This window comes from Salvelinus sp. IW2-2015, unplaced genomic scaffold (genome assembly GCF_002910315.2).
Source record: "Salvelinus sp. IW2-2015 unplaced genomic scaffold, ASM291031v2 Un_scaffold16393, whole genome shotgun sequence".
Classification (NCBI taxonomy): domain Eukaryota; kingdom Metazoa; phylum Chordata; class Actinopteri; order Salmoniformes; family Salmonidae; genus Salvelinus; species Salvelinus sp. IW2-2015.
The window spans coordinates 1,171,657-1,191,643 of record NW_019957565.1 but is presented as its reverse complement, the minus strand read 5'-3'; the positions used below and the strand labels follow the sequence as shown (position 1 = coordinate 1,191,643).

The 19,987-nt window shown below is 45.2% G+C and overlaps 1 protein-coding gene across 4 annotated transcripts; it reads left to right on the top strand.

Annotated features, from left to right (window-relative positions):
• The first annotated feature begins 7,403 nt into the window (after window positions 1-7,403).
• On the top strand, window positions 7,404-19,839 carry LOC112080621 (folylpolyglutamate synthase, mitochondrial). 4 transcript variants are annotated; one of them, XM_070442645.1, is made up of 16 exons: window positions 7,404-7,585; window positions 8,723-8,851; window positions 8,965-9,013; window positions 9,169-9,233; window positions 9,823-9,887; window positions 10,348-10,462; window positions 11,002-11,079; window positions 11,995-12,056; window positions 13,174-13,276; window positions 13,512-13,589; window positions 14,019-14,166; window positions 14,323-14,406; window positions 14,817-14,981; window positions 15,132-15,207; window positions 16,701-16,767; window positions 17,197-17,450. In XM_070442645.1, the coding sequence occupies exons 1-16, from the start codon at window positions 7,460-7,462 to the stop codon at window positions 17,362-17,364; spliced, it is 1,578 nt and encodes a 525-aa protein (XP_070298746.1). In that variant the 5' UTR covers window positions 7,404-7,459; the 3' UTR covers window positions 17,365-17,450. The 4 variants fall into 4 exon arrangements, with proteins under 4 accessions (XP_070298746.1, XP_070298745.1, XP_024002225.1 ...); XM_070442644.1 differs by having other exon boundaries at window positions 7,405-7,585; window positions 14,817-14,967; window positions 17,197-19,839; XM_024146457.2 differs by lacking the exon at window positions 9,823-9,887 and having other exon boundaries at window positions 7,406-7,585; window positions 8,965-9,018; window positions 14,817-14,967; window positions 17,197-19,839.
• The last annotated feature ends 148 nt before the right edge of the window (window positions 19,840-19,987 follow it).

Genomic DNA, 19,987 nt, shown 5'->3' with positions numbered 1-19,987 from the left:
AGACCGGCTTGGGACCGTGCGCCGGAGACCCCGGGCTGAGGACCGTCGCCGGAAGACCCCGGCTGAGGCCCGTCGCCGGAGACCCCCGGGGCCCCCTGGGGATCGTCGCTGCAGGCTCCGGACTGGGGATCGTCGCTGCAGGCTCCGGACTGTGGCCCGTCGCTGGAGGTTCCAGACTGTGGCCCGTCGCCGGAGGTTCTGGTCTGTGAACTGTCGCCGGACGCTCTGGACTGGGTACTGTCGCCGGACGCTCTGGACGGGTACTGTCGCCGGACGCTCTGGACTGGGTACTGTCGCCGGACGCTCTGGACTGGGTACTGTCGCCGGACGCTCTGGACTGGGTACTGTCGCCGGACGCTCTGGACTGGGTACTGTCGGCGCGGACGCTCTGGACTGGGTACTGTCGCCGTACGCTCTGGACTGGGTACTGTCGCCGACGCTCTGGACTGGGTACTGTCGCCGGACGCTCTGGACTGGGTACTGTTGCCGGACGCTCTGTACTGCCGAGGCGCACTGTAAGGCCTGGTGCGTGGTGCCGGAACTGGTGGTACCGGGCTGGGGACACGCACCTCAGGATGAGTGCAAGGAGCAGGAACAGGGCGTACTGGACCCTGGAGGCGCACTGGAGGCCTGGTGCGTGGTGCCGGAACTGGTGGTACCGGGCTGGTGACACGCACCTCAGGGCGAGTGCGGGGAGGAGGAACAGGACGTACTGGACTCTGTAGGCGCACTGGAGGTCTGGAGTGTGGAACTGACACAACCCGTCCTGGCTGGATGTTTATTTTCGCCCTGCATTTGCTGGCACAGAACGCACAGGGCTGTGCAGACTCACCGGAGACATAGTGCGCAGAGCCGACGCAGGATATCCTGGTCCAAGGAGGTATACTGGAGACCAGGAGCGCTGAGCCGGCACCTTCCTTCCTGGCTGGATGCCCATTCTAACCCGGCCAATGCGAGGAGCTGGAATAGAGCGCACCGGGCTAGAATAGCGCACTGGAGACACCATGCGCTCCACCGCATAACACGGTGCCTGACCAGTAACACGCTCCCCACGGTAAGCACGAGGAGTTGGCTCAGGTCTCCACCCTGACTCAGTCAATCTCCTCGTGTACCCCCCCAAAAAATTATTGGGGCTGCCTCTCGGGCTTCCGTGCTAGCCGTTTCCCCTCATATCTTCGCCGTTCCTCCTGCGCTGTTTCCACCTGCTTCCATGGCAAGGTCTTGTCCCCTGTCATTACCTCCTCCCAGGTCCAGGATGTCCTCCACTAATTTTTTTCCCGGGTCCATGATGTCCACTCCTCTTTATCACGCTGCTTGGTCCTTTTATGGTGGGTTATTCTGTCACGTTCGTCATGAGGAGACCAAGGCGCAGCGTGATGTGAATACATTCTTCTTTAATTAACGAAGAATAGTTAAACAAACTAACAAACAAACAAAAACAACTAAACGAACGTGAAGCTATAATAACTAAGTGCTGACATGCAACTACACATAGACAATAACCAACAAAACCAAAATGGAAAATGGCAACCTAAATAGGATCCCCAATCAGAGACAACGATAAACAGCTGTCTCTGATTGGGATCAATTCAGGCCACCATAAACCTGTAATAAACCTAGACTAACAAACAACCCTAGATATACAAAAAAACCTAGACAGGACAAACAAGCATACCCACCCTCGTCACACCCTGACCTGACCAAAATAATACATAAAACATAGAAAACTAAGGTCAGGGCGTGACACTGACTTTCCTAGTTAAATAAAGGGTAAATACATTTTAGAACCCCTTTTGGTGTCAACAAATATATATATTTAAAATATTTGATGGAAAAAAATGTGTACACTCAGTGTATACTTCTATTCATTTTTTTAACTGGTACTGGGCTACATTCAGACCAGTCCTGTGTGGCTTGTGGGTGTCCTAGAGCAATGTACGTGTTCATGAGAGTCTCACCTTTCCATACAGTGGTCATTTTAGTGTGTAGCCCAAACTGTTCGGACACTACAGACTTGGCAGATCGTCAGTAGAGCAAAACGGAGAACACCATTGTGTTCGTGAGAGTCTCATCCTTCCATAGAGGGGTCATAACACAGTGTAGGCCAAACTGTTCAGACACTATAGATGTTTTCATAAGAAGACAGGTTTTCACCTCAGATGCGGAAGGCTGACATCAGCCGATGCGGTGGATTGAGTTGCAGCCCATGCAAAAAAACAGATATCTCTAGCTTAAAACAGACAGATTTATAATTTTTTTTAATTTTTATTTTATTATGCCGGTGGCGGAACTCAGTGATGAGGGCTGGGTCCAGGATGTTCCAAGCGGGGACCTAGCACCCCTCCTCTGGGCCATCCCAGTCAACCAGGTACTGGAATCCCCTGCCCCGAGGTCGAGCACTCAGGAGGTGCCTCACCGGGTAAGCTGGATGTCCGTCAATGAGACGGGGGAGAGGGGTGGGCCTGGAAACAGGAGACAAAGGGCTGTGAGACAGATGTTTAATCCTGGACACATGAAAGGTGGCATGTATACAGAGGCTAAGAATCTTAGCGATGTGGAAAGGGCTGATAAAACGGGGAAAGTTTACGGGACTCCACCCAGATGGGCAGATCCCGAGTGGACAGCCATACCCTCTGCCGAAGACAGTAGCGGGGAGCAGGGGTCCGTGGCGGTCTGCCTGTCGCCGATACCTGGAGGTAGTCTTGAGAAGAGCAGACCGGGCTCTCTTCCAGGTATGGCTACAGCGGCGGACTAACTTCTGGGCCAAGGGTGTGCTGACCACTTCTTCAGGGAAGAGCGGAGGCTGATATCCTATGGATACCCCGAGCAGAGAAGGAAGGGTGTTGTGGGCGTATTCCATCCATACTAGTTGCTGGCTCCAGGTGATGGGGTTGGTGGAGACGAGGCAATGAAAAGCCGTCTCCAGGTCCTGATTGGCTTGCTCCGACTGGCCGTTAGACTAGGGGTGAAAACCAGAGGACAGGGTGGCTGACGACCCAATCAGTGTGCACAATGCTTTCCAGAACCGGGACGAGAACTGCGATCAGAGACCATGTCCACCGGAAGTCCATGGATCCGGAAGACGTGCTACACCATGAGCTGGGCCATCTCCTTGGCTGAGGGTAACTTGGGAAGGGGAACCTATCCACCACCGTAAGGATAGCCGTGTTGCCATCTGAAAGAGGGAGGCCAGTGATGAAATCCAGGGATATATGGGACCAGGGGCAGTGAGGAACAAGGAGTGGTTGAAGGAGGCTAGCCAGAGCTTGCCGCAGAGTCTTATTTCTGAGCACACACACAGTGCGGGTGGCGACGAATGCAGTGACGTCAGGAACCATGGTGGGGCACCAAAAATGTTGTCGTACAAAGGCCAGGTTTCGACGGGAGCCAGATTGGCAGGCAAGTCTGGAGGAATGAGCTCATTCCAGGACCGGGGTACAGGCAGAGTCCAGGACAAACATCTGGTTAGATCCAACTTCGAGAAGATCGTAGCCCCCGGAGAGGCTCAAAAACCAAGGAGATGAGTGGTAGCGGGTATTGTTTTTAACCGTGATATCATTAAGGCCCTGGTAGTCGATACACGGGTGCAGGGTTTTGTCCTTCTCCACAAAGAACCCTGTGCTGGCGGGGGAGACAGATGGACGGATACACCCTGCAGCCAGGGAGTCCCCAATGTACCCTTCCATCCCCTTGGTCTTCGGACCCGACTGGGAATAAAGCCACCCCCCTGAAGCTGAGGAAGTGCTGTGGTCCGGGCCTTGTTGAAAACCTCCTGGAGATCCTGGTACTCCGTGGGAACAGCGGAGAGGTCGGAGGCTTTTCCCAAGCACGCAGGAAGATGTCCTGTGCCGACTTCAGACAAGGAGCGTGGCAGAACGGGCTCCAACCCTTGATAAAACCAACAGTCCAGTTGATGAGGGGATTGTGCCGCTGAAGCCATGAAAACCCCAATACCACGGGTACCTGAGGAGATTCGATGAGCAGAAATTGCATAGACCCACTGTGGTTACCTGACACTCGCAGGTTGATAGGAACTGTATTATGGGTGACTCTGCCAATAGAGTGACCGTCCGGTGCTCTGACGTCCATGGGAATGGAGAGGGGTTGAGTGGGGATACCTGAACTTTGACACCAGGGTAGCGTCTATAAAACTCTAGTCAGGCCCAGAGTCAATGAGTACCCGGAGAGATTTAGACTGGTCACCCCACAGCAGGATGGCATGGAGCGTGGTACAAGTAATGGGAGATTGGAAATTCTCTGCCTGGTCTTTTAATGGACAGTTAGAAATTAAATGTCCTGTAGTTCCACAATACAGGCAGCTCTTGGTGTTCAGTCTGGGTAAACATTCGGCAGGAGACAATCTAGCTGTGCCAAGTTGCATATGCTCCGGAGGAGGCAAGTTGGCAGACCTCTGTAATATCCAGGGGAACTCGGATTCTCTTGGTAATATAGAGGCCGGGGACTTCCGGGATTCCTCGGAGGTAAGGTGGAATCCGTGAACGAACGAGTGTGACTGGGAACAGACCTCTCCCTCCTAACGTTCCCATAGCCGTCCATCAATCCGTATGGTCAAGGCGAGGAGAGAGTCGAGATCTATGGGCAGCTCCCGAGCTGTGAGCTCATCTCCTCCTCCGATAATCCATGAAGGAACATGTCGAACAGGGATTCCGTGTTCCAGAGACTCTTGGAGGCCAATGTGCGGAAAGCGACAGCATAGTCTGCCACACTACAGGAGTCTTGACGTTGGAGGAGTAGCTTCTGAGCAGCCTCTCTCCCGGACAACGAAGAATCGACCATCTTTTTTACCTTCGCCATGAACTCCTCCAGACTGAAGAACACGGTGGATTGTTGCTCCTACACCGCCATAGCCCAGGCGAGAGCCCTCCCGGACATCAGCGTTATCAGGTGCTCTAACTTTGAGCGGTCTGAGGGAAAAGAAGAGGTCTGCAGCTCGAAGATGAAGGAGCACTTGGAGAGAAACACCCAACAGGTTCCTGAATCTTCAGTGTAGCGCTCCGAAGAAGGTAAGCAGGGTTCTCGAGGAGCCTGGGGAGACCTGCTGCTGACAGCGGGGTTACTGTGAGGCTACTGTTATGGCTGGCTGCCTAATAGATCATCTGCGGAATTGCTCCAGCAATGTGTTGAAAGTGTGGTCATGACATACCACTAAGGTCTGGAATCCTTCCATAAGATTTTGAAGAAACTCCTTGTGTCTTCCAATGGTGGCTCCTTGGGAGGATACGGCGTTGCAGAGCTGGTCCGAGTCTGCTGGGTCAGTGATAGCCAGTTCGTACTGACAAGACTCAGGAAAAGACCCAGATGCAGACACAGGAGGCAGATAGTTCGAATCTCAGATGTTTATTAAAAAACAGGGGCCAGGCAAACGGCAGGTCAAGGGCAGGCAGAGGTCAGTAATCCAAGGCAGAGTCAAACAGGGACAGAACGGCAGGCAGGCTCAGGGCAGGCAGAATGGTCAGAACCAGGTGGAATAGAAAACAGAAACTGGAGATACTGGAAAACACACTGGTAAGACAAGACAAGACGAACTGGCAACAGACAACAGCAAAAGCTGGTATAAGTACACAGGGTTGGAGACAAGTACGACAGATGAAACAGATCAGGGTGTGACAAAACGTGACCTTTTATTATGATATTGAAGTAATTAAAGGTGTGGAGAGAAAATATTTGAAAACTGACTTCAATATTTAATGGTGCTATAAAAATGTCCTGCAGTGAGTTATAAAGTATTGGTTTAGAATGGCAATGAAATATTAACTGTATTGTAACATCCAGCTCAGTCTCGCATATTCATTGACGAATGGGACTTATATATGGAAGTTACTTTGAATGCACAATATTGTAACTACAATTCGGTCCCCATGCTTTTCTATAACAAGTCCCTCACATGTCCCTCACATGTACACGCCTCTCCGATGGCCTTAAAGACAGTTCCGACACCAATGTAGCAAATTTGGGGATAACCCTGACTGGGACTCGAACCCAGTTCCAGCGACTGTCAACCCAACACCTCAGCCGTTACAAGAGATCCACACCTTTTGACAGGGTCACTAGGCGGTACATTAAGGTCGTTCCAATATGCTCTCTATTACCTGTGGCAAACACAATCAACCTGAAACAAACACATTCACAACATTGCCGATACTTGTCACCAGAAATCAATGTTACGGATTGCACTTTTAAGCGTCTTTGACATGACCCACTGGGCTCAGACGTCAATTCAACGTCTATTCCACATTGGTTCAATGTAATTTTATTGAAATGACTTGGAAAAAACCTTTATTCAACCAGTGTGTGCCCAGTGTGGAGGTTACAAGATTGTTTCCTGTCCTGGATTAATTTTTTACATCCACTTTGATATACCACTGTATAATTAAGCAATAAGACCCAAGGGGGTGTGGCTGTTCTTAAGCACAACATGAAGCATAGTGCCTGGACACAAACCATAACCGTGGTATATTGGCCATATACCACAAACCCCAGAGGTGCTTTATTGCTGTAAAAAAAAGAACAGTAAACAAGTATTTTTGTGTCATACCCGTGGTATATTGTCTGATATACGCATGGTTATAATTGCAAATTGAGAGACTAAAATTGGAATGTGATGTATATGATTCGGATAAGGTCATGTTTTTATACCGCTCATAGTAGTATGGTGCCACCTTGTGGAATATTTCGAAAGGAAATACTTTTACACCAATTCCTCATCCAGAACAGTAGATGAAAGTAATTGATGCAACTAAAGGAGAGAGAAAACAATACTAAAAAAGCCATGTCCAGGTCCTACAGAAATTTCTATGAATTAGCAGCTAATTATCATTTCATTTTTGAGGGATAAATACAGGCAAATATATTGATACAAATCACCTTGGCCTTGTGTAGGGTAAGCCTACACAAGACACAAACCTTAGTTTAAGTGTTTCTAAAATCCCCCATGGGAAAAACGAATGGTGTAAAAATGATTGGAAACATTTCCCTGTTTGACCGCTAGGTTATATGGGTAGTATGACTCATAATGCGGTATTCTATAGATTCTTGCCCTTGGTGTGGCTCTTTCACTGCTCCTGGCATCACTGCACCACCACTGTCCATATGATTCCATTAGCCACTGACTTGCTCATTTGCACCTTCACATCCACCTCCTCTCTCCTATGAGCATAATGTGTAGAACATCATTAGATACAGCTTCAAAAATGTTGCTGTCTTTTTTTAAGAGAAACGGGGCTGGCAGGTAGGATTTAGTTCCTCCTTGTTTCTGGCCCACACTCCAGTACAGTAGGTGGCGGTAATGCACTAAAACGTTGGATGCCAACCGCCGATAAACGCCACAGAACAAGAAGAAGACATTTCTCTCAAGAGGCGTGGCGTGACGACACCACGTTCTGACAGGAATATCGCCCAAATTTGGCGGCAGTTTCCTGTGTGCGCTTACACAAGCCCCATGATGGTACGCTTTTCTCGCGTGTTTGCCGCGTTCCTCCGCCAGAAGGACTGGTCGTCCAAGTTTACCACAGTGAAGTGTTCAAGTACAAAGGCAGAACCGCGACTTCACAGAATGGAGTATCAGGTAAGATACTGTGGCTATCATCTGCTAGCCAATGTGCTAGCAAGTTAACGTACTATCTAACGTTAGCTCGCTAGTTTGACAAGTTCATGGTTCACTAGGTTACCTGCCGCCCCAAAAATCTTACACAAGACATGAAATTAAAACCTTGCCAATTCCACTTTGTAGTGTTCGATACACACGTGTTTCATTAAGACTATAGTTCATAACGGGGAAAAAACGCTTAACTACATTTTAACAAAATAATTTCACATGCTACAGAACGGTCTAAACTTTAAGCAGACTGTCACTGTCTGTTGAATGCATGAGTTTACCTTGGCAGCTATATTTACTTTGTTAATAATCTCGCACCATGACTTTACCAGCAACACATAAATTAGCCTGTGGGCTGAGCTATCCAGCTAGATAGTAGAGACCGTTTGTGGAGATAGCTAGCTTGTAAGTGAAAGTTGAGCAGGTATGGTTGGTACAGTAGCTACGTTTTTTAAAAGTGCACACTTTTAATTGGGGCGTTGGTGTTTGCATACTAACTAGTTTAAGTAGGCTAACAAAATATTCAATTGCTCAGCGAACATTTATTATTATTTTTTACAAATAACTTCAGGAAAACATTCATGCTGCGAAGTTTGCTAAAACGGACCCGCCATGCTGCCTAGCCTCATAACTTATAACAGATTAGCTAATGTCCACACCAAAGCCAGTCCAGCAACATTCGGTAGTTTTAATAGTATTTGTCCCTTGCGCGTGAACACTAGTTTGCTGATTTGAAGGTAAATGATTACTAGATAGATGGCGAAGTTGGAAAATGGCTCTCATTTATTTGTATGTATAGAAGCTGTTGATCAAGTTGAACGTGAGCCAGAAACTTGTCAAACTAGCGAGCCAACGTTAGATAGATAGTACGTTAACTTGCTGGCGCTGGACTTGTAACCGAAAGGTTGCAAGATCGAATCCCAGAGCTGACAAGGTAAAAATCTGTCGTTCTCCCCCTGAACAAGGCACAAATACTGTTCCTAGGCCGTCATTGAAAATAATAATTTGTTCTTAACTGACTTGCCTAGTTAAATAAATGTAAAATAAAATACCTTCCAGAGATATGGAAAACTACATGCACTTTTGTGTTTTTTTCTGGCACTACAGGATGCAGTGTGCACCCTCAATACCCTGCAGACCAATGCCTGTGCCCTGGAGCAAGTGCGTCGAGAGCGGGGTCACCCTCAACTCCAGCTCCAGGCCATGAGGGGCTTCCTGGAGCGAGCAGGCCTGGTGGTAAATATATTCTACAGCAGTGTCTCCCCCTACCATTTATTCTGGATTGTCATTTGAAATGGTCAAGAATTGATTATCTCCTAATCTAAATGTTTTCCCATTTTCATTCCAAGGTGGAAGAACTTGACCATCTCAATATCATTCATGTCACAGGAACGAAAGGCAAGGTGTGGAGTGTGTGTGTGTTTAAATCCACTAATCTATGAGCTAGCCCCAAGCTCGTATCTTGTGCAAAGTTTGCCAAACAAATGTTGTAAACAACTTGATATGGCATTGTGGGAAGAAGGTGAGTAATGTTTCAAATTTTTATCTTTCAGGGGTCAACGTGCGCCTTCACAGAACAAATACTGAGAAGTTATGGTTTTCGGACTGGATTTTACAGGTACATATCAAGAAGTATCAAATCCAGAGCAGTCCTACCTACAACAAATTAATTGTTGAGAAAAAAAGGGCTGTTTTTGATGCTGAGTTAAGGACATTTACTTGTGGTTACCAGCCTCATCCAGTTAACCCAGCCATAATCTGTAATCTGATTTTCTGCATGAAACATTATTCATTAAGTTCACGTACTGCTGAGCCAATGTTCTTGTGTAGTAGTTACAGAGCAGTGGTCACGATCGAGTGCGCCTATTGCGCTGGCCAATCGGATAGCTCAAATCACCATACAGCATCCCACAACCCTGGCCACAGCCTATGTGAGATTTCATATCTTTTAAAACCATGGCCAGAGACTCAAAGAATATAGCAAAGAGCTGTGGCTTTTGAGTGACTTCACGTCTTTTTATTCAGCTCTGTTAACACTTTTTTATTTTTTATTCAACACTATTACAAAACACAACGCACTTCTCCCTACATCCACTTGGCGCTGCAATTAATGATTAGCCAAGTGTATCGATAGCCCTGAGTTTCTATTGTTATTAGCAGTTTGTCTATTTTAATATTGAGGAATATTTCACTTTCTTTGGTCATAGGAACAACATGAATTTGTGCATGATGCGGTGCAAGACAACTGGGAACTCGGAAATATCCGCCTTCAGTGCGTTCAAGGCAACTGAGAACTCAGAAAAAACGATCCCACTGGGAAAATTTGTTTTGAGCGGTCATCCAAGTCAGAAACTCTGGCATCTTTCTAGAGCTCAGACTTTCCGACCTGAAGATCAGACGTCATGATTTTACCAATTTAAAAAAAATATATATATATATTTATTTATTAATTAGACCTAGCCTGCTGCATAAACCTCATTCTTACAGAACTGTTTTTATTAGATTAGTGTTAGTTAAACATTCCCATGTTTTGGATTTTTAACCCTTCTGAAGATGTATTGGAGAAATGAGACTCATTTTAGTCATAAGAAATTGATAAGTGTTTCAGTGAATTTCTACTCTACTGCAAAGGTTCGCTTACCATACCCCTGTTTTTAAGAATTAATAATCCTCAATTATATATTGTAACTCATGTTTTTGACTGTTAACACATTATTTTCTGTCGATTGCAGTTCCCCACATTTGGTACAAGTCAGGGAGAGGATAAGAATTAATGGAAAACCAATCGGCAAAGAACTCTTCACAAAATATTTCTGGCAGGTGTATGGACGGCTGTATGAAACCAAGGTAGTTGTGGAAAAAGGTTCCGATTCCATTTGTAGTGAAGGTTTGGAGTTCTGCTTTCTGTGCTCCTGGTCTTTGACCTCCGAGGAGAAGGGTGTGTCCTTAATGTGTTTCAGAATATGACACATTCTCCAACCATGACACGTTGCTCCCTCTTCTTTTCCTGTAGAGAAAATAAAATGTAATAAATTCTTCAAATATCTTTAAGTTGGATGTACTAAATGAGTTCTACTCATACATTTAAAATAGCAGGGCCCTTCACAATTTGCCTGTAACCGTTATACATCTGGGTTTGGGCCATTTCCTGAATTTAGCCAACTTTACCTTGTGTACTATTCCTGTCTCTAGCCGTTAGAACTGATAATTGAGTTTAGGGAGAAAATGAAAAACCTCTCGTCCTAAAATGACCAGTGTCATATGATTTGTTGTAGATGTCCCATGCTGTCGCCCTTAAATGAGGTTGCATATCTGCTCATTGAGATGTTGAAGGGATACTACGAAGCTGTTATAGTAATATCCTGTTGACCTTTGACCCCTCTCAGGACACTCACGGGGGGAGTATGCCCGCTTACTTCCGCTTCCTAACAATCCTGGCCTTCCACGTCTTCCTGCAGGAGAAGGTAGGTCGCTATAACCAGTGTACAGTAATCCCTCGTTTATCGCGGGGGTTACGTTCCGAAAATGACCCGCGATAAGTGAAATCCGCGAAATAGAAAACTTTTTTTTTTTTTTTACAATTAGCAACTATTACATGTATACAAATACAGTGACTCACGTGTAGGCCGTTTCGTCGACATTATGGGTTTAGGAGATGTTCGAAATTACAAGATAATTTGGCCAACTTAATGTAAATTTGCCAAGCTGTTTTATGTACGTACACATAACTGCACGAGACGACAAAATGATAGCACAATTCGTAGCATGTTTTGATACAAGAAGCGGGAGTGAGTTTTTAGCGAATCAGAATGCAGAGCACAATGCACCAAAAAAAAAAAAAAATATGCATTATGAAAATCCGCGAAATAGCGAATCCGCGATAAGTGAACCGCGAAGTGGCGAGGGATCACTGTACCACATCTCTCATATCAGGGCCTGTATTCCCATCATACCTCTGGTGTCCCTGTGCAGCGTTGCTGGGGTGTCTGGGGCTGGTGGTTGCTCCCTTTCCCTTCAGTCCTTGTTCATTTCTTCACACACCTGATAGGATTGGCATGAAAAAGGAGACAAGGGGCCCCTCATGTTTTGCAGACACTAATGCATAGTGGTGACCTTTTATATTGGTGGTGGCATCTTCATGGCTACTAATGAGTCACACCCTGTACTGGTAAACATTTCTCCTGAGATTTATGGCCTATCTGTCACAGGGTCAGATGATCGACTCTCGTCAAATCAGGAAGTTAATTACATTTCATGACTCAATTCTTCTTGGTAAAATAAAAAAAAGTGGCACTTATCAATTCTTTCAATTGACCTCTTGAAATGACTGAATAGAAATGTGGGTTGAGCTCAGCCACCCATATTGTCTTGTGATGCAGGTGGACTTGGCAGTGATTGAAGTTGGGATTGGTGGAGCCTACGACTGCACAAACATAATCCGGTAAGAAGCATGGAATTGGATCCTATGGGATGGGAAACAAACAGGATTTAGTTCAATGGTCCGTAATCGCCTTTAATTTGATTAGAAATAGATCTCTATGATGATGCTGCAGCTGATGTAACCATTCCCTCTCATGGAATCCCCCTCTGCAGCATACCCTAATTCCCCTCACTGTACCCCCTGGCTCAGTTCCAAAGTCTCTAGTGACTACTGCTGTGTGCCTAATGTCTCACTGAACTCACTTGACAAGCCCTTCCACCATTTTGTCCTATGGTGCGACCTCATTAACAAAGCGTGACTGACTGTCTCATCAAGCCTCCCATTTTGTCAGCAGCCCCATTTTGCAATGAAAGGTCTCCATTTATTGTTAGTTGATAGAGCGAGAGAGACATTGGGTGCTATTTGAAGAGGGTTGTTGAGAACAGACCTTTTTTTAAATGAGCTAAAGACTTTCAGAAGATGTGCGACGTAGGCACAAGCATTCAGGTTTGATATGCTTATCTACTAACTATGTATGGAATACATTTTCTACGCTGGACAAATGATTAATTTGACTTGCCCCTGTACTTTCCCATTCTCGCCTGTAGGACCTCTCCATGGTCAGATCAGAGCTAGTACTACATTAGATGGTCACCAACACGAGAACTGGCAGATCTGACATGCAGTTCATTTCTGTTCTCACCCTTCACCTGCTGGTTACACTTCCAAAACAAGTAACTAATACAAACTAGTTAAAGGTAGACTCAGCGCTATGATGCAGAAAGTAAACCACCTAGTGGGTCATTTTCCGCAACCACTAAGAGCATTGAAACACGAGGCTCAACTTCTCTGTTTTGTTCCCGTGGCTACCACGCTCTAACAGCGTGAAGTGAACCCGTGCACATGCTCGGATGATGTGAGATCAGAGTGTTGCGTGTCGCTCACTTCTACCACATGGCTATGTCATTTAGAGTCTACCTTTAACATGAAATCTGATTAAAAATGTAATTCATGCAGTAACTTACAGACCATTTATCTCACTCACTTTCCCTGCTGTATAAACAAAGTTATTTTGTGTGAAGATCCATTGAGTCCACTGAACTCTGTAGTCTATGCTCTGTATGTCCTCTTCTGACAGGAGGCCGTGGGTGTGTGGCATCGCCTCCCTGGGTATAGATCACACCTCAATACTGGGGGATACCATCGAGAAAATTGCCTGGCAGAAAGGGGGCATTTTTAAGGTTAGATTGCAGTACAGTTTAACTCTTGCTTTGTCAAGGCTGCACTTTTGATACATTCTGACTCAGAACATTTTCAGAACACCACCTCTAGAATGTTACAAAGTAGCCTCAATTGACGCATGATTGTTTAATGCATGTAGTAAAACACCAAGAAAGCCACAAGTGCTAACATTTGACTATGCTGAAATAAACAGGAGTTACTGACGTTATTTAATTATTTCTCGTGTCTCCTCAGCCAGGAGTTCCTGCCTTCACTGTGAAGCAACCCGACGGCCCTATGATGGTTCTCAAAGAGAGAGCAAAGGAGATTGGGGTGAGCCAATAAAGAAGTCATAAAACAAGATACAACATTGTCTGTAGACTGTTTGTAGATACTTGGCCTATAATCAAGTATGAGCACAATGTTTCCCCTGTATTTATTTAGCAGTGGTGCCCCACTTTATTAATTTGAGTAAAATGTCCTTTTAAAAAGTCAGCAGAAGTTTCCTCAGTCGTTTAATGAAGAAAAAAAAACTATCCTGGGCTTGCATATGACAGTTTCAAAGAGCCTCGTAAGAATTCTATGATATATGCAAGCAGTAAATGAGCAAATGGTTTAATAATGTTACATTTCAGGGTAATAACACAAACAATTGCATAATATCGGACTTTGATGTGAATTATGATCGTTGATATCTATCCCTTGGACTGTCCTTGAATAACTTTGACTCTTTCTCCTACCCTCTCTCTTCCTCCTCCTCAGTGTCCTCTCTGGGTGTGCCCAGAACTGGAGGAGTACCCTGCTGACTCGGGACCTCTGCGCCTGGGCCTGGCTGGCCACCACCAGCGCTCCAACGCCTCCCTTGCCCTGCAGCTCAGCCACAGTTGGCTACAGAGACGCTGCCTTCCTGGTAGGTCGGAGTGAGTGTTTGAAGCTGGTCTGTGGGTGGTAGGGTAAAGGAACAACCTGGGTGTATACAGGTGTGAGATTGTTGGACATGGTATGTTTTGATTGTGTGCTGATTTCAGGTCATGTGTATTCCTCATCTTCTACTCTTCTCCTGTAGACCAGAGCATCCCTTCCCCCGCTGACGAGAGTAAAGGCGTGTCGCCGGCCGCTGGCTTCCAGCCAAGCCCCATTATGGCGAAAGGTCAGTTCAATAGAACAACTCCAACACACTCACCTGCAAAATAACAGCCTCTGGTGAAACCCATGGGGGTGAACACAATCACCTGCAAAATAACAGCCTCTGGTGAAAACCACGGGGGTGAACTCAATCACCTGAGCATTGATAGGTCATGAAAATACTAAAAATACTACGTGTTTTTCTCTGAATTTGAGGGTGGGGGGGTTGAATTACTAATGGCTTTATAGCAGAGGACTAGGTGGACTGTATATCAAGGTCCATGGTTCGTTCCCCTGTTTCAGCACCAACAACCAAGGAAGCCTCCCAGCGCAACTTCCTGCTTACACTTATCAAATCATTTTAGATCTGCAGTAGATGCTAGGGTTCCATTTTGGTATTCAGTAACAGTACATCGCTTTCCTCTTGGGCGGTAGGGCTGGAGGACACTGCGTGGCCGGGGAGGACCCAGACTCTGAAGCATGGCCCAGTCACCTACTTCCTAGACGGAGCCCACACCACCCGTAGCATGCTGGCCTGTGTAAGCTGGTTCAGCGAGGTTGCCGCTCAACACGAAAGAACCACAGGGTCAGTATCTACGTGTGAGTTTGTGCTCCACTAGGTCTGTGTGTTGTCCTGTCAATTGTGGTCTATGCATCTTACCATTTGTTGAGCTCTGCAATTCAAGCGAAGTCTGTCAGTTGATAATCTCTGGTATCCTAACCGTATATCTACCCCCTATGTCTCCTCAGTGGTCCTGTGGTCAGAGTGCTACTGTTCAACGCCACAGGGGAGAGAGACTCGGCAGCCATGCTTAAGTTACTGGTGGTGCGTACACTAGGCTAGGTTAACTGCCCAACAGCGATAAGTACTAAACGTTCAAAATCAATGTTTCGCAATCACAAATGATGTCAGCCCATCCTGTAGTGATGGTATTGTCATATACAGTGCATTCGGACATTTTGTTACGTTACAGCCTTATTCTAAAATGGAGAAACAATTATTTCATCCATCTACACACAATACCCCATATTGAGAGGTAAAACATGTTTTTAGAAATGTTTGCAAATTTATTACAAGTAAACAGATGCATACAGTTGAAGTCGGAAGTTTACATACACTTAGGTTGGAGTCATTAAAACTTGTTTTTTCAACCACTCTACACATTTCTTTTTAACAAACTATAGTTTTGGCAAGTAGGTTAGGACATCTATTTTGCATGACACAAGTACTTTTTCCAACAATTGTTTACAGACAGATTATTTCACTTAACTCACTATCACAATTCCAGTGGATCAGAAGTTTACATGCATTAAGTTGACTGCCTTTAAACAGCTTGGAAAATTCCAGAAAATGTCATGGCTTTAGAAGCTTCTGATAGGCTAATTGAAATAATTTGAGTCAATTGGAGGTGTACCTGTTGATGTATTTCAAGGCCTACCTTCAAACTCAGTGGGGATGTTTTTCAGCAGTAGGGACTGGGAGACTAGTCAGGCTCGAGGGAAAGATGAACGAAGCAAAGTACAGAGATGAAAACCTGCTCCAGGGCGATCAGAACCTCAGACTGGGTGAAGGTTCACCTTCCAACACGACAACGACCCTCGGCACACAGCCAAGACAATGCAGGAGTGGCTTCTGGACATGTCTCTGAATGTCCTTGAGTGGCCCAGCCAGAGCCCGGACATGAACCCGATCAAACATTTCTGGAGAGACATGAAAATAGCTGTGCAGCGACGCTTCCCGTCCAACGTGACAGAGCTTGAGGGGATCTGCAGAAAATAATGCGAGAAACTTCCCAAATGCAGCTGTGCCAAGCTTGTAGGGTCATACCCAAGAAGACCCTACTGGCAGCGATTTACAAAGGTGCTTTAAAAAAGTACTGAGTAAAGGGTCTAAATACTTACGTAAATGTGAGATTTAAAAAATTTACAAACATTTCTAGACATGCTTTTGCTTTGTCATTATGGAGTATTGTGAGTGGGGGGAAAAACATTTGAATACATTTTTGAGTAAGGTTGTAAAAAAAAAAATAGAAAAAAATGTGGGAAAAGTCTAGGGGTCTGAATACTTTCAGAACGCACTGTATGGACAGCAGCTAGCCTAGTGGTTAAGAGCAGTGGGCCAGTAACTGAAAGGTCGTTGGTTCAAATCCCCAAGCCGACTAAGTGAAATCTCTGACTTGGAGCAAGGCTTCTAACACTAATTGCTCCTGTAAGTCGCTCTGGATAAGAGCGTTTGCTAAATGACTAAAATATAAAAATATATGCCATGTTTGTAGGACAACTGTAACTGATTTAGTTTTTTCTGTATTGGGTTTTCAGCCATGCCATTTTGACTTTGCTGTGTTCTGCCCCAACATCACAGAGGCCATTGCATCATGTAATGCAGGTAAGGCTATCACATTGTGATTTTTAGCCAGGCATAACATACACCAACTACGTTGTCAATGACTGTGGCTTGACAGATCAAACAGTAGCCTAGTATGATGACATGAATAGCTCTTCCGTTGTAATTATGCGACGCGATCTGTGTTAATCATTGGTGTAAATGTGAGCATGTTCTCACTTCACTGTCAATGGAAGGGCAAAGAAGGATGTTGCTGTGTTAACATGGTGTCCAAACCAGCAAACATTGTCACAAATCTAATGGCCGACGTGTTGCTTTTATGTTCTGGTTATTAATGTGTGAAAAAAATGGTTCTGCATGTGATTTCCCTTTGACGGTACAATCTGCCATTTTAAATTATACCCATTTTGATTCTGGAAGAATGTAGCATTGTGTAACCTTTCCCCCCCCGAACGCCTTCCCTCCCCTCAGACCAACAAAACTTCAATGTCTCTGTGGAAAATATGCTCACCCGTTGCCTGGACAACCAGAGGAGCTGGCGCCTGCTCAACGGCCAGGAAGAGAAGCCCGGCGCCCAGCTGCTCATCTCCCGCGACGCTCTCCCACTGGTGGCAGCCGAGCGCTGCAGCAAAACCCTAGTCTTCCCCTGCATCCTCAGCGCCCTCCAGTGGCTTAGCCAGGGCAGGGACTCTGTCTTGGCACACCCGGACAAGAGGGTCATCCCCGTCAAGCCCAGCGTGACAGCCAAAGCCGCTCCGCTAAGAGATGCCACTGGCATCCACGTCCTCGTCGCTGGAAGCCTCCATCTGGTTGGGGGCGTCCTGAAACACCTCGACCCTTCCTTTGCCTCTTAAAGGAATGGTTCTGTCAGAACAGCAATAGATCAGATTGATTTGTCTGGTAAGCAGAATCAAGAAGAAACCCTCTCTGGAGAGAGCTAAATGCTGGGATATCATGCAGCCTAAGGGAAAGCTTGTTAGCTATGCTTACTGGCAGGTTATTCAATTTGTACCAGGCAACAGGGTTTTGTGTCACCCCCAGTCCTTGGTAAGCCTAATAGAAATGGCCATTGCTAGAACCTTCTATTTCAATTGATAAATAGAGGGCTCTGGCCAATACAAGTTCATGTCAAATGTTTTAGCCAGTACCACACAGAGCCTTACTGAGGATCACACGTTATTTTATTTTGACAGGGAGCCATTTGGAGACCTTGGTCTCTTTTATAGATGAGCCCTACAATGACATTTTAAAACATAGACACATCAGTACACTACGAAAAGAGAACCAGAGATAGAAAACAATCAGTGTAAGGTTCTGGTACAAATTCCAGATAGACACCAAAGGAAGTTTAAACTAGATGTATTACACACAAACTGGATGCTACAGCTCCATAGCACACAAACATGCATATATATTTATGCCTTCTGGCTAGGCGGGGTCACCTCTTTGTGTCTAGGATAAACAGTGTCAGTCAGTACTGGGCAAGAACTCTGTTCCTCCCTCCTATTGATAGCATGAGTCCAGATCCTTTGTGGGCAGGTGTGTGTAAGAGAGACTAGTGTCTCACACACAATCTAGCCCCCCCCCCCCTGCACTGCAATAAGTCTCCAGTCCCAACATCCTAACCAATGACAAGTTATTACTACTAATAAGTGGATTGTGCAATTATAAACTGGCTCATGCAACACAAACAGATTCAAGTCAATTAGTCTCCAACAATCGAAAACAAATATTAACCCTAAGTCTTATACTTGAAGCTAAAACTGTTTACAATAACTCTTGGGGGGTTCATTTGTGCGATTTCCAGTATGACACGGGTGTTTACAGTTATTGTTTATGTGAAGTGGTATCGTGCTTTAAAAGCATTTGAGAAGAAGGCAGTGGGACGGTAGGCCCCTAAAATGACAGGTAATCCAAAGAAAGTGTGGAAACGGTTAGTCAAAGGCCTCACTCTTTCCACCCAGTACGTTTCTTTGGGTTGTGTACAAGAATGGCTTTCGTTCCTGTCCTTTCATTGCTACCAATAAGAGACAGGGAGAGGGTTGCAACATGAACTGGATTTCTTACAAAGAGAACAGTTTTTAATTTTTGTTTTGTTCCACTATTTCCTAGTGAGATCCTCATTTGCCGATCTCGCAGACTTGCATTATTAGTTGACTGTATTCTTAAACATTTCAAATGTGCTTCGTGTAGCTATCATTGTGTTGGTAAATCAGATATTCTCCCTTCAATAAAAAAATTGAACACCTCTACAATAAAACTAGACCTTTAGCGTTGAGCACAATGTAAACTAACATGTCTGTAAATTACTCTACGGTGTCATAAGCGATAAGTCTTTTATACTGCAGTTGCTTTGTGACTAACATTTCAGAATGTTCATTGCCTTGTAAATTTGTGTCAGAGTGCAATTGTATGTCTACTGTAAAGAAACCCACAAACACACTAGAGGTAGGGTGTATTTGTAAGTCGGTATCTGTTGCAAAGCTTTTTGCAATAGAACCTGTCTTAATCTAGTAACCAAATGGAACATAACCGGGAGGGACCTACCTAAATTTAACAAAAATAGTTTCTATTGGACAAAGTTTTCTGTTGTGGAGGAGACTGTTTTGGAAACTGACTAATGAATAAATTCCCCCCCACAAAAAAAAATCACCAGGGGTGTATTCACTAGGAACCAAACAGAATGAAACAGGGAGGGCTCTACATGAATTTGTCCAATAGAAAGTAGAAACTCTTGTTTCCTGTTGCAAAACGTTTTGGACTAATGCTTACACCCAAAGTACCATGGAAATTAGCGCTTGATTTGAGTGATTGGCCCTGTTCTAGTCTGACTATATTGCAGTCATGCTGCAGTACACACAGCAACTAATGGGTGCCCTATCGACTGCACAGCCAGGTATAAGATTGCTACAGGTAGATGATATGATCCAGGAATTGTGCGATCTGGCAGGTGACTGCAATGTAGTTGGCCTGGAATGCAGTCAATATTTCCCTGGGTTTTAGAAACTGCTAGACTATTCCCAAATCTTTTTTAAAGTGGTCTTAACATTTCAGGGAAATGCTATAGTTTTAAATGTATGTGCACTTAAGATAATTAAATGAATCATTAACAGATGTGTTTTCTTATGCATCATATTGTCCAGTTTGGAAGCACTAGTATTTAAGTGGTTACTGCATTTTCCACTCTTTCCAGCAGTGATATTTGGTGATTCTTGCTTTGTACACGGCCTGGAATGTAATGCAGATGAAATTGTTTTACATT